This window comes from Vigna angularis, chromosome 1, assembly GCF_016808095.1.
Source record: "Vigna angularis cultivar LongXiaoDou No.4 chromosome 1, ASM1680809v1, whole genome shotgun sequence".
Taxonomy (NCBI): Eukaryota; Viridiplantae; Streptophyta; class Magnoliopsida; order Fabales; family Fabaceae; genus Vigna; species Vigna angularis.
In genome coordinates this window covers 44,747,530-44,761,779 of record NC_068970.1, presented here as the reverse complement: position 1 = coordinate 44,761,779, position 14,250 = coordinate 44,747,530, and the positions used below count along the sequence as shown (strand labels likewise).

The 14,250-nt window shown below is 32.7% G+C and overlaps 1 protein-coding gene across 1 annotated transcript; it reads right to left on the bottom strand.

Annotated features, from left to right (window-relative positions):
* Positions 1–7,013: 7,013 nt before the first annotated feature.
* Positions 7,014–13,589, bottom strand: LOC108347870 (SAL1 phosphatase). Its single transcript, XM_017587322.2, has 8 exons — positions 13,317–13,589; positions 13,098–13,173; positions 11,683–11,756; positions 11,386–11,591; positions 10,364–10,571; positions 10,183–10,281; positions 9,916–10,069; positions 7,014–7,396 (listed from the first exon to the last, which is right to left on the bottom strand). The coding sequence occupies exons 1-8, from the start codon at positions 13,536–13,538 to the stop codon at positions 7,233–7,235; spliced, it is 1,203 nt and encodes a 400-aa protein (XP_017442811.1). The 5' UTR covers positions 13,539–13,589; the 3' UTR covers positions 7,014–7,232.
* Positions 13,590–14,250: the final 661 nt, after the last annotated feature.

The window sequence follows — 14,250 nt, the reverse complement described above, 5'->3', positions numbered from 1 at the left end:
TAGTCATCTTATAAGCGACCTTCACCTTCTCCCAACCTGCCACTATGTTCTGTGATATCCACTCTACCATCAAAATTGCTACTGACCAAGTTTTCCACGAACGCACAAAACATATTGAGATAGACTGTCTCCTCATTCGCGAGAAAGTTCAGCAAGGAATCGTCAAGCTACTTCATGTTCATTCCACTCTCCAACTTACTGACTTTCTCACAAAGCCGCTTCCTCTTTCTTCCTTCCACCATATCAATTTCAAGCTTGGCAACATAGATATTTATGCCAAGCTTGAGGGGGCAGAACTCTAAATCATAACTAGCTCTGCTCCTTCTTTATTACTTTCTATTTTTTTCGTTATTATTCTATTCTTACACACACACACACATACACACACACACACACATACACACACACACACACACACACACACACACACACATATATATATATATATATATATATATATATATATATATATATATATATATATATATATATATATATATATATATATATACTTGTCTCTCTCTTTTTGTAATAGTACTTTCATTTTAATAATATACATATAGTGCTTTTATGTTTCTTCCTCTTCTTCATAATGACATATGATATGATACACTATCTCAATGCTTTTCTCCATAGGTATGGATATGAGGATTGTGCACCGATCACCATTGTCAAAGCATCTCTGTGAAGTATATTAAATTTTAGTCATGGAGAGTAAAAAGTAAACTAAGTTTGTTTGTTTGAGGGTGTGACATTATTAAAGGATAAGTGTGAGGAAGATCTGGAGTTCCTACTAAGTTTGTTTCAATGTTTTTGAATGGATTTCAATGTGCATGACAGTAGAATGGAAGAATTCACACATGTAGGTACCAACGTCTCGCGCAACGGAAAGTGTTTTTAGAGCAGAAGAGTGTGTTATGGTCAATAGCCAAGATAAAATGTTTTCTTTTTAAATCTTGATTTTCTTTTAAGACTTTTATCAAACAGTTTGAGTGCTAAAAAGATTTTTAAGACTTTTATCGACACAAAATTTTTTATCCTAGTTTGAATCAAAAGATTCTATGTCCAGTCCTTAATCACTATAAATAGTGATTAACTTTTTACTAAAATATTGTTCACAGATTACAATAGGATGGAATAAAGAGTAAGAACAGAAAACACCTTCCTTCGACAAACGAAGGGAAGAACCTGCTCAATCAACTTGAAGAGAACCGCTTCGACCTTAGACCCACTAAGTGCAAGCTTCTCCTATTCACAAGACTTGATATGAGCACACTAACACTTGAGAACTTCCTCAAACAAATTATGTATTCTCAAATGACTTAGTTCCTTTTTCACTCACAAAGAGCTTCCCTTAGGCACACAACTCTAATACTCTCAAATAAAAGGTTAAGTTCTAAGAGTTGCGAAGACCTCTATTTATAAGCCCAGATTCGTGCATGGTCAGAAACTGAAAAGACATCTCCCAAATTCCAGTGATAATCGATTATCAAAAGTGATAATCGATTATTTGTGCTCGTTATGGGTTTTTCAAGAAGTGATAATCTATTATCCTGAGGAATAATTGATTATTTGCATGACTTGGACAATATTAAATCAAACAGTGATAATCGATTATCCTGTGAGATAATCAATTATTTGCGCGAGAAATCTCTTTCTACTTTGCCTCATGATAATCGATTATTACACCAAATAATTGATTATCTGCGCAAACTTTCTCTAGAAAGAAAAACTTCTAAGAGTTCTTACATCAACAAAGATATTCCTATACAATTTATTCTACAAAATGTTTTTAAAGTGAATATAACAAGAGTCTTCAAGTTCTTCATCTTGTAGCATCATCAAAACTATAATATCTTCAAGACACCAACGCTCCTCATTGGTAACAATATCCCTTTTTTGATGATGATAAAAAAATCTCTTATTTAAAAGCATTTCTAATTTCCTGCACATATTCAAACTTACGAACATACAAACATGTTAGTTATAATTGTAATAATTAGAAGTTTTCTCCCCCTTTTTTATCAAAAGCAAAAAGAATTCTAAGAGGAAGAACTCTCCCTCAAATGGTGCTCTCCCTCAACAAAAGAAAGATATTATTGAAGTATTATAAGATTGTTGAGTACTAGAATGCAAATCAAATATTATAAGGGGAAAAAAGTAATTGATCTAGAACAGAGATAAATAACAAGATATCAAACAAACTCATATATCTCCCATTTAAATAGGTACCAGTTATCACATAAGATGTCAATAAAAAAAATTTCCCTTTGTTTTTTATCATAAAAAAATCATCTAATCTTTATGCTTCCCCTAAATTAGTTAACTTAAAAATAATTTAGGTCCTTTAAAATATATTACTCCCCTTAAATGAAAAATTCCTCTTAAAAGAACAATTTAAAAAAAATTTAAAAAAAGTTTTTTTTTTTTTACGTTTTAACTTAAGATAATCAATTATCACTCATGATAATTGATTATTTATGAGCCAAATTGTCAAAATTCATATTTTGAGACCGAAATAATCGATTATCACCCTTGGTAATCAATTATTTACGTTAATTTTCAAAAAACGCAAATTTAGGCCAAATTTTCAACCTAAGACACATCTAGCATTCATAAATTATTTTCAGAACTCTTAAAAGTTACTAGGATACCATACAACTTTCTTTTCCTTTTGAAAATTTAACTTGCAAAACAAAACAATAGAGTTTTGGTTCCCATAATCTCATTTAGGTCCTTTAGCCCCTATTCACTTGAATGGATTTGAGGGAGAGTGATTGAATGAATTTGAGAGGATTTGAAGGTAAATTTTTTGTTGTTTATTTGAGTGGATTTTGGAGGTAAGTGAGAGTGAATTTGGAAGTAAAGTTTGTGAGAATTAGTGTACAATTTGATTGATGTGAGAGATTAAAAAAATTTAATTCCAAATCCACTCTCACTTATCTCCAAAATCCACTCAAATAAACAACAAAAAATTTATCTTCAAATTCATTCAATCACTCTCCCCCAAATCCATTCAAACGAACAAGGGCTTAAGGTTAGAGACAAATTACTTTATAACAAGAATCCAAGCATATTTTCCATTAAGAACATCAAAATGTTTGATTCTACATTTGTTTGAAGTGTGCACCTTTTTTATGCAATAAAAACATCTGACAACATTTGGGTTTCTATAAAAGACATTTCCTTTTTCAACCCATACCTACTAGTTCTTTTAATTTGATTATTCTTTTTATGCATACTTTTATTTTAATTAACCTTTTTAAAAGGTATAGGCATTTCAGCATTATTATTTCTAGTTGCAACTTCAAGAAGATTTTCAAGAATATCAATATCAAGCATGTAACTTTTACATGAAAAAAACTTAACAGGATGTTCAACATTTAAAGGCTCTTTCATTTCTAAATTGCAGATTTTATTCCTTAAAATAACTTCTTCATCCAATTCCTTCTCATATTTAATTTTCAAATCCTTAAATCCATTTTTCAAATTTTTATTAGCAGCATTCAATTTCTCATATTCATCAAGTAATTCAGGAAAAGCCTTTTGTACATCAAATTCACTAGTGTCAAGGCTAGAGCAACTTACTTGGCTTGTAGTGTCATCAATATTAGATGTCAAACACAAGTTTGCTTCTTCAACAGACCACTTGTACTAAAGGTGCTTGATGCATTATCCTCCCAAGCAATATAGACCTTCTTCTTTTTGTGAATTTTCTTTTCCTTTCTTTCCTTATTTCTCTTGTTGTTTGAGCAATCCGCTTTCACACGACCTCTTTCACCACATCTATAACATTTGAAGCTTGAAGAGGAGCCTTGATTGTCCTTCTTTTTCTTCAAGTGTTGGCTTCCAGATGACTCACTATTGACAATTAAACATAGATTTTCTTGCTTATTTGAATCGTTTGAGCTTGAGGAGTTTGATGTAGAGCTTGTATCAAACAATGTCAACTTATCTTCATCTATGACTTTACCATGAGTGACTCTTAAAAATTCTCACATTTCTTGAGCACTTTCATAAACAGAAACTTTGAAGAATTCATCAAGGGTTAATGTAGATAAAATTATATTTCTAGCTCTAACATCATATTGTGTCATTCTGTTTTCCTCCATAGTCCATTGTAAATAAGGTTTTTCTACCTGCATATCATTTACAATAACGGTGGGAACAATGGGTCCATTTAAAACAACTTCCCAAATACCCCTGTCAATAGAGTCCAAAAATATTTGAATGCTTATTTCCAATAGAAACACCCTCAGCGTACATTTAGTTATGACCACCCATTTTCGAAAAATTTGAAAAACTATCAAAGCAAGCTCTGATACCAATGGTTGGTACCAGCGTCTCGCGCAACGAAAAATGTTTTTAGAGCGGAATAGCGTGTTACGGTCAATAGCAAAGATAAAATGGTTCTTTTTTAAAATCTTGATTTTCTTTTTAAACTTATATTTAAATTTATATTGCATTTATTTAATAAGGATAACTTAATAATTATATATTTTAATCAATTAAAATAATTTTTTAATTTATCGCACATCGTATTATTTATAAACTCTTAGAAACTTTTATTATAAAACTTTTATTTCAAATCTCTTATTATATGTTTGAATTTGAAGATGGATATGTTAATTTAACAGAAAACAAATGTTAAGATGAAATTGTTTGGATTAAAGCAACAGTATAATTTAAATGGATTTGAAATGAAAGTTTACAAAAATTCGTATATAATGTAATAAGGGTGTTGCTCCCTCCACCACCACCTTATGCTTCTTCCACCTTCCCACATTATTTTAAATACAATTATATTCATAAGTTAAAAAGATTTTTACTTTTATCCTATTTTAAATAATTTGAAACCCTAATTTTACTTTTCCAGCACCCACCCACGGAACTCTCTTCCCCTTTCTCCATTTTCGTTTCACCTCCCCACCTCCCGCACTTCCATTCCTTTTTCTTCCCAGTTTTTTTTTGGTTTGAAAACTTCCATTGCCGCCGTGGTGTGAAGGAGCGTCACCGCTGTGGTGTGGAGGAACATCGAGGAGCGTCCAGAGCATCAACCAGCGTGAAGAAGTATACATCAACGGAGGTGACATCCTTCAACGAATGTCCCCTAATAAAACAAACTCTAAAATAAAAAATGTAACCTTTAAACGGATGTTGACATCCGTTTTTCCCTAAACGGATGTTGACATCTGTTGAAGGATGTCACCTCCATTTAAAGGTTACTTTTTTTATTTTAGGATTTTATTTCAAGGTTTATTCGAATACGAGAAAGCACGACACGCACTACATCACTCAACGCACTGCACCACGAGAGCGACACTGCTTGATAATTCTTTCCACCACCACCAACCTTTGCAACTTGTAGAATCTCACAATGACGAAAGAAAGCGAGAAAGAAATATAATATTGAAATGAAAGAAAAGTATTTTACTACGAGACTAGAATAGGTTATTAGTGAAATAAGTTGTGAATAGATAAAATTAAAAAATAATAACCTTAAAAATAAAATTTTATTAAGAGACAAAATAGTAAAAAGGAGGTGGGAGAGAAAGGTATGGTGGTGAAAGGAGCAACATCCATGAAATAAGTATGATAGATTAAAAAATGTTTTAATGAGTAAGACTATATGATTACTATTATACATAAATGTAATATAAATTTAAATGGAAATAGTAAATGTTAAAATGAAATTAAAGTTGATATCTAAAGTTACAAAAATATGATTGATTATTATTTATTTTATTTTTTATTATTTTATTATATTATTATTTTATGACATTATTCTTATATCAGGGCTTCTTCCTGTTTCAGATAATTTTCTTCTTTTTCGCCGACTTTCTTGGCCCACCACTCAGCCACGGTGAAGTTTCGTCTCCGACCACCGACACAGTTGCTAAAGGCTTCATCGTCACCACCACCGCAGGAGCACCACCTTCAGAACAACTCCTCCACCACGACATCAAGACACCCACCATGATACCACAACAACCCCGTGAAACCAGCACCGCCACCACCGTGGGATCACACGACCATGAACAATAAATAGAACAGGAAAAATAAACAGCAAGCGTAGGGTCAAATAAGTAATTTTCACTGCAATGACGTGGCTTCCTCAGCGAAAACGCTTCAATTGGGTCATGGATCTCTTCCCTGCAATCCTGCAAATCACCGGCACTAGGCCTGATCCAAACAACACCACAGTACCTTCTCCATCTCCCAAATTCACTAACTCTCCTTCCCTCAAATCCACTCCTCAATCCACAATCCAAACACTGTATAGAAAATGTATTTTTTAAATATTTTTAAGTTTGATTTTTTGTTCTTTCTGAAAGATTTATATTTTAAACAAGAAAATGTAAAATCGACGGGGCAATTGATGTTTTTCATTTTAAGTCTACACTGTGGCTTAGCTTTTTTTCACTTTTTGGAAAAATCCGCACATCCGGCGTCACTTATGTGTCAGCTACAGTACTTTTATCTCTCTTCACGCTGCAAATCCCATTACCTTAATTGTTCATCAATCCTCTTGCGCTAACCCATTCAAGTGTATCACTTGCATTGATCTCCATTGAAACCTCAAAGGCGAGACTGATAAATTAGCAACAGTTCTCCAAGAATTCCACCCAAAACAAGCATAATCGATATGAAATTTCATCTTCAACCGCTTATTTTCCTTTAAAACTTTCCAAAGAATATTTCATAATCCTGTATTTATTATAACATTGTGGGAAACATAAACAGGCACTAAATTGTTTACCTTAAAGTTTATACACTATCCTTGGAATAAACAATATGCCTTTTCAGGCCATATTCAAGAGTTGGCATTTCCATGCTTCCAAGTTCATATTTGCTGCAAAACAAACTCAGATTGTGATATACGAGGCCTCTGATTGCGATACTTTCGTTATTATACTGATATTCACTAAATTTTAGGGTACTTTTGGATCAACTATGCTTGAAATCATATCACCTCTGACAAGTTAATCTAGAAGAATTAATTATCAAGCATATTTAAACGAAGATCTCTGCTTATTGATAGAAAATAATAGAAAAAGAAAAGTACATGTCAGGAAAAGACTAGCAGAGAAAAAACAAGAGCAGAAATCTGCTTCAAAGAGGAAATGAGAGCATTTCCAATCATGTTCTTCAGATCACGAAGGAAATATAGCACATTGAGGAGAAGGTCCCATCTAATGAACCGACCACAAAGTAAACAAGGTTAATGGAAATCACAAGGATGATGCTTTCTCATTGAGTGCTTCTTTAACTGCTCTTAGAAGCGATGGCATTAATTTCTGGTTTGTAACAATAATACCAGAAACAACATCGAGAAACTTTCCTTTTGAAAAGTCCAAAGGATTCCCCGCAGCATCCGTGACGATACCTCCAGCTTCTACAAAAGTCCAATCGCATTTATAGAAGATTAGAAGACACATTCCACAATCTAAGCAATGCACGAACCTAAATATTAGTTCATTGTCAATGAAAGTCACAATTACCAGTAGACTCCAATATTATGCGTACATAAGTCATTCAAAAAACAAGAGATAGGAATATATAGCTCATCCATGAGATAATGTCATCACTGTAATGAAGAGTTGTGCTGGGTGCGCAGGAATATTAAATCCACACAGAATATTCAAAACCGCACTCCTCTCAACAAGCAAATCTTCAGCAATCTTATAGTACCTACTCCCTTACAAATATTTTTCTTTACTTTGCAGTTTTTCTTCTTGTTTTCATTCTATTTAAGAAACATCAAGTGTCTTCCATTAAAGGGAAATGACAATGAGTGCATACAACGTTTCGATTCCCCTCCCCCCAGACCTTCCACGAGCAACAAAGAGATAGTCGTGCATTCAAATTATCTTTCTTGTCCATCAAAGACCAAAGAAAGATCAATGCTAAGTAACATAATAAAGGCAAGTCAAACATAAACAGATTGAAATATAATTATTCACCAGCACTTTAACAGTTTATTATACAGTCCAGACCAAATAGAATATTGTAAGATGCAACCACTGTCATACAGAGTTGGCTATTCAACTGAAGCAATTTAAAAGGGTTTAATTTGAGCTGGACACTAATGTAATTTTGGATCATGTTCTAAGATTTGTACTTCATAATCTCTTGTGAAGAATTTTGGGTGCCCTCGCTTTGGAAAATGAATAACTAATTCCCTACCGAAAATCAAACTCCTCTAAGGTGTTAGGAGAAGAGCAGCCAAAATCTCTAAAGATTTCATCATGAAAAAAGTATTTAAAGTATATTAATATCGTTTTACCAGTGAAATTCCATAGTTTAAATTTGAAATTCTACAGTAAGAATTGAGTATGTAACATGTATGAGTTCCGTGTATCTTAAAATATTTTAGATGATATTCACATCACAAATATCTATCACTTTCCTAACTGCAAATCAAATTGAACCATAACCCCTAAAATACTTATAAAGATTCAACTATCATTGAATTTCACAATGAAGTAAACTTAATCCTAGAAATCAAAATTTATGTTCCATTAACATCACATTTGAGACCAGCGTTATCTTTTCCTTGAAAGCCTTCATTATTTCCCTTCCAAGGTGTTAAAATTCATTACCACAAACTAATGATGGAAATGGCTTAGAACTTATCAAACAAGGTTAGTTTTAACTTCATATTTAGAGTTCCTTGGCATCACGTTCCAGGGTGCAACATGCTAAAAGCATTAATAATCACAAAGAAAAAAGGTTTATAAAAGTTGCCAAGCTCCTAAATTTGTTAAAATGTATAAACTTTACCTACGACAAGGAAGTGTAGGACATTATATATATGATCAAATTATATTACATAAGTGAGAGCAAACCTCACTTTATAAGCTGCTTTTAAAAAATTGAGTTAAACTTAAAGTTCATTTTCTAAGATAGTATAAATCCTTTCTTAACATGGATTATTAGATCTATCATGTCACCCACTCTCGGACTACTCACAAATATCTAGTTCTACACTTAAGATGTTAAGTTCACTACATCAGAGGGTGCATTGGTGATCTGATAGGAGCTGGAAAGTTTATGAGAGAAGAAAGAAACAAACGCTAAGGGCGACGGGGAAGGAGCAGAAAGGACCGAACGGTCACATGCAGGGGGAGCAGCAAGGACCGAGCGGTCACAAGAAGTGGGAGCATGAGGCGAACACCGAATGGGTGGGGCATAAGGTGAAAGCCGAACGGTTGAGAGAGATGGTGAAGTAGCCGTTCGGTTGAACAATGGAAAGCATAACTATATTAACGGTTTTGGGTGGAAAGAGCCTATTATAAATAGAATAATTGTCAGTCTGTGGGATTAGGTTATATTTTACTCGTATAGTCAGGGCTTTAGCCTGAGGAGGGGGATTAGGCTCCTGTAGTTATCCATACTTACATCCATACTTGTACATTGACTTTTGATACTGTTAATGTGCAAATAAATCAATACGTTTCATTCATTCTTCTGCTTTGTGTTCTTGTTGAGACTTGCGATAGAAGGGAAATTAGGTTTTCAATTATGGAAACCTAACATGATCTCACATCAATACAGCAACTGGAGATATGACCAAATTATAATATGCAAATTGATGCAAATGTTAACTTATAAGCTAGTTTTGTGAAAGTAAGTTAAGCTTAAAATCTTACTTTATAATAGAAAACATTAAAACATTCCAGAAACCTATCCTATATTCTATATGAATTTGAAGAGAGTCCAGATCCAAGTTAAGTTTTAACCAGGACATGGACTTGATAAACATAAACATAGGCCAAATGTTATTTATGACCAATTCTGGACAGTTATAACACTCATTTTAACCAGAGCATGTTTACCAAGAAAAGATTGGTCAAATTGTTCATTAAAAGAAATACTTCAGAACAGGAAAGAAAAACTAATGAAAAATAATACCAGTCACAACAATGCTTCCAGCAGCATGATCCCATATTTTTTCACGGTATCCTTTGTGAGGGAAACGCAAATATATAGCCCCATCTCCTCTTGACAGAGCTCCATATTTTGCTTGGCTATCAATTCTGACTGGTGGTGCTTTGACACCAAGTTTCTGTTAATTAAGTAACGTTAAAGAATTGTGTGTAATTAAATCTAAGAGAGCTAAGAGAAAAAGCTAAAAAACAATGAAAAAGACAAATGTGCTAACTATAGAAATAACATTACTTCTGCAATGGAGCTAGACAAGTCATGCGAGGAGTGTGCTGCTTCAAAAGATTCAAAAAATGATGCTTCCTCTGGATTATCAACATCACAAACATGGACCTGCATGATCATTTGGACATGGCATAACTGTCAAATGACATTACCAAAGTGACAAGTATGAAAAAAATTTGCAAGCATCAACCTTAGTTTGTGTAGAACCACCCAGTGCTTGAATATATGCTCCCTCACCAACTTTAGCAAAGAAGAGACAACCAACTTCATTTGAAGAATGAAGCTGATTAGAGCCAATGGATGCCAGTGGAAGATTTGGACAAGCCAAGACACCCAATACAACTTTTCCTTCATGTAGCAAACCTAATGCTATAGCATATTGGTCTCCTCTTACAAACCTATTATATTATCTCAGAAGCATGAGCTACTCAATGACACGATCTCCATAAGTGACAATGCAAGTGAAACAAATGGTATAAAAATATCGACAGTAAAACTGGAAATAACGAAGAAAAATAATTATTTAATCAAATGTTCAATTAATTTGACAACTAAAGAATATAAAAGTAAATACTAATATACTAATACTTTATATTATCAAATTTTTATGAGTAAAAAAATAGATTTCAAGGTTTTTTATTATCATTTTATGTTTCATTTGTTTCCTGATTTTAAAAGTTGGTACAAGAATCGGTGACAAAAGAAAATGAAAGTAGAAAATAATAAGTTGTTTTTTCCTGTTTACCTTACAAACTTTTGAAAACGGGAAGTAAAATGAAAAGAAGGTCTTTTCATTTTAATTAAAAATGAAAATATAATGAAATATAAAATGAAAACAGAAAACAATTCTCAAATTAAATGGTCCTTTAGATAGTCAATTTCACCGTGCCAGGTAATAAATAATGTCTTTCAAATTAAAATCACCATTACAGCTATATGTTGGTTGGAACTTTGAAGTGATAGTCGATGGATTTCAACAATTATTTTGTCCACACTTCTTAAACAATATAAGATGTTGAATGACAGCTGCAATCTCAGATAATAATCAGATTAATAATACTAGATAAATTCATATATGTTTCAAATGAGATATTACAAACATATTCGTGCTGCAAGAACATAACATTTTTTAGAAAAATAATATAATGAAATTCGACAAACAGTAAACAATTTACTTCAGAATGGATTTTTTTGTAAAAAAATAATACTCACCCTTTTGTACCATCTATCGGATCCAAAACCCAGTGCTGTCCAACTGGACCACCTTCAGACTTACCATTGTCAATGGCCGCAAGCACATCATCTGTTGTTAAAGTAGGAAAGCTATCTGATCCTTCACTAGCAAGAGTATCATTGACAAGTTCTGTAATGCGCTTCAGTGTTTCCTGGCCACTTTCCTTACGAAGATCCCCTGAATCCTGAATTTTTAAAATTGGATTTTATACTCAAGCACGGAAATGAAGGCAAAGTCTACATGTCCAAAAAACTTGTAAGTATTTACAATTTCACCTCCTCGGCTACTATTGAAAATGGTTCAGAAAGAAGCTCTCTCTCAAGTATAAAGCTGACCAATGCCTGTGAACCTGTAAACCACAAGAAAGCAACCTGATTTATTTGAAGTGAATTGAAGCTTCATCTAAACCTCAATGAACAAGTTTAGCAACTTAAATAATATAAAATGAAAAAAATTACAGCTAAAATTGTAAATAACTTTTTTTTTCACAAATGATCCATATTATAGGCAATGAAAGCACAAGCCCAAAATATTACAAGATCTTTCAAAAAATGTTTGTAGAAGCAATTTAAATCGCCACATTAGAAAGAACATATGGAAGATCCACTATTTATTGAGGTGGTGGTAGCAGGAATTTCAACTAATGTGCATAAGGACTAGTTTTTATGTGAGAACAATTTTCCCAAGAACCTTCTGGTTGAGCTAACTATAATTAGGTCCTCTTTGTGTCCAAGCAAAATGATTACTAGAATATGGAGACACGTAGCAGAACAATACATGATGTGAAGGAGATATATAAATTAGTGAGGGAAGACAAACAAAACATCTGCTATAGTTGCATACTTGCCTATCATAACATAGAAGCAAATTTATACAAGTGAAAGGTCTTTCTTCATGTCTTTCCTGTAAGGAAATATGCTTTACACCAGCCAACCTTGGGTAATACATAGTAAATCATCAAACATGACTTACAACAATTGGCTTATACTAGCTAATCATCACAATTTTTCAACTAAAAGAGAGTTTCAATGCATGGTTTAAAACAAGCATGCTACGACTATTAAGTCACTGGTGTAGAGCTTGTATTTGTAGAAATATTATTAAAGAACAACTCCCCTACTCTCGTTGAAGAAATGCAAAAGATTTCAAAACTACAATGATACTGGTAAAATTTGCTGGCTCATTCTTGTAAACTGAATTAGTTGAATATTAACAGGACACATAATCTATAACTATTATAAGGAAAAAAATAAACAAATTTTGAGAGTGCGAAAAACTCAGAACTGGACACAAGGAACAACAACTTATTTCAAAGCACTGGAACAACAAAGCCCCTTGAATTAGAGCTGATAAACTACACAACATGCACGAAATGTTCTGATCAAATCAGTAACCCTGGATTATACATCTGAAAAAATATGGCAAGGATTTGTGAAGAAAACTAAAAAGCTTACACCGCTCCCATTCTTCAGCTTCTAATTATGTAAACATAATCCAACCGGTAAAAGTACCCGTAACAACTAGTCCAAGAGCATAACATCATACACAATCAGCACTAATTCTACTCGGTCAACTAACAACTAAACTTCTCATTTTCCAACTGCAATTAACTTGTCAATGTGAGCATTTGCACAAAAACCGATTCAACGTTAACACCAAACACAATGGTAACAGGACTAAAATAGCAAACCATAATCGGCCACTGTAACGGGACTTTTGTCTGACTTTGAGTGAACATCGGATTGCAGAAGAGCTTTCTGAACTTTCTGCACAGAGCATGCAAAGAAGAATAAATCAGCATCCATTGGTAATTAATAAAACTAGTTTAGAATTTCAATTAAACGAAAAACAAGGGTTTTTCTTTTGTTTATGAAAATGGCGATAGTAAAGAGAAATTGCGGATGAGTGCCTGGCAGAGACGAGCGGCGAGAGTGGCTGCTTTCTTTGCAGCGGCGAGTTCCTTCTCATAAGGCATTGAAGAAACGATTAGTGTTAGTGGCGATGAACAGCAACTACTTCTCGTTGACACGCTAATGCACGTTTTCCGGATTCTGGCTTCGGACAACCTCCAATCGCTTCCAACTCCTGCACTTATAGCTCTCGCTCTCCACCAAACTGTTGCTGTGCCCATTTTCCTTTTTTTTTTAATTACTCATCCCAAAATTACTTCTCAATAAATTGCCACACGGCGTTTTGGCTTCCTGGGTTGTGTGCCGATTTCGGTCCCCCCCACAATTTTATTTTGTTTTTTTCTCTTTTTCCTGAAATATAGAAACACTTTTTTTAACTTGTTATTAATCCTATTTATTGGAATGGTGTCAGATTTAAATATAATTATATTTTCAAAAATAATAATATTAAATAAAAATGAGTGGATTGGACTTTATTTATATTTATATTTATTAAATAATTAATTTTTTAATATATTACTACATTGCTTACAAAGTAATTGTTTATGTTTATATACACCTTATTATTTATTTAACTTTTATTTAAAATAAATCTGTGAGAAATTTAAAAAAGAAAATTAACAAATACATACATAAATTATATTTAAATAGGAAATATTCTTAGAGTATCCACTGATAAAGCTTTTAAAAGAATACTTTCTGATTTTAGTTTATAATGATATAATTATTTAAAGATATGATAACAATTAATTAAAGCATTTATATTTATATTTATTAAATAATTCATTTTTAAATATTTTCCTACATTGCTTACAAAGTAATTGTTTTTGTTTATGTACACCTTATTATTTATTTAAAATAAATCTGTGAGAAATTTAAAAAAGAAAATTAACACACATATACATAAATTATATTTAAATAGGAAATATTCTT

Bases quoted from the DNA above. Each gene is read 5' to 3' on its own strand.
- LOC108347870 (XM_017587322.2), bottom strand. From the start codon at position 13,538: ATGGGCACAGCAACAGTTTGGTGGAGAGCGAGAGCTATAAGTGCAGGA. The intron at 13,174-13,316 runs GCACTCATCCGC...TGCTCTGTGCAG, and splicing joins TCGCCGCTCGTCTCTGCCAG to AAAGTTCAGAAAGCTCTTCT. The intron at 10,282-10,363 runs GTTGATGCTTGC...ATGATCATGCAG, and splicing joins GTGGTTCTACACAAACTAAG to GTCCATGTTTGTGATGTTGA.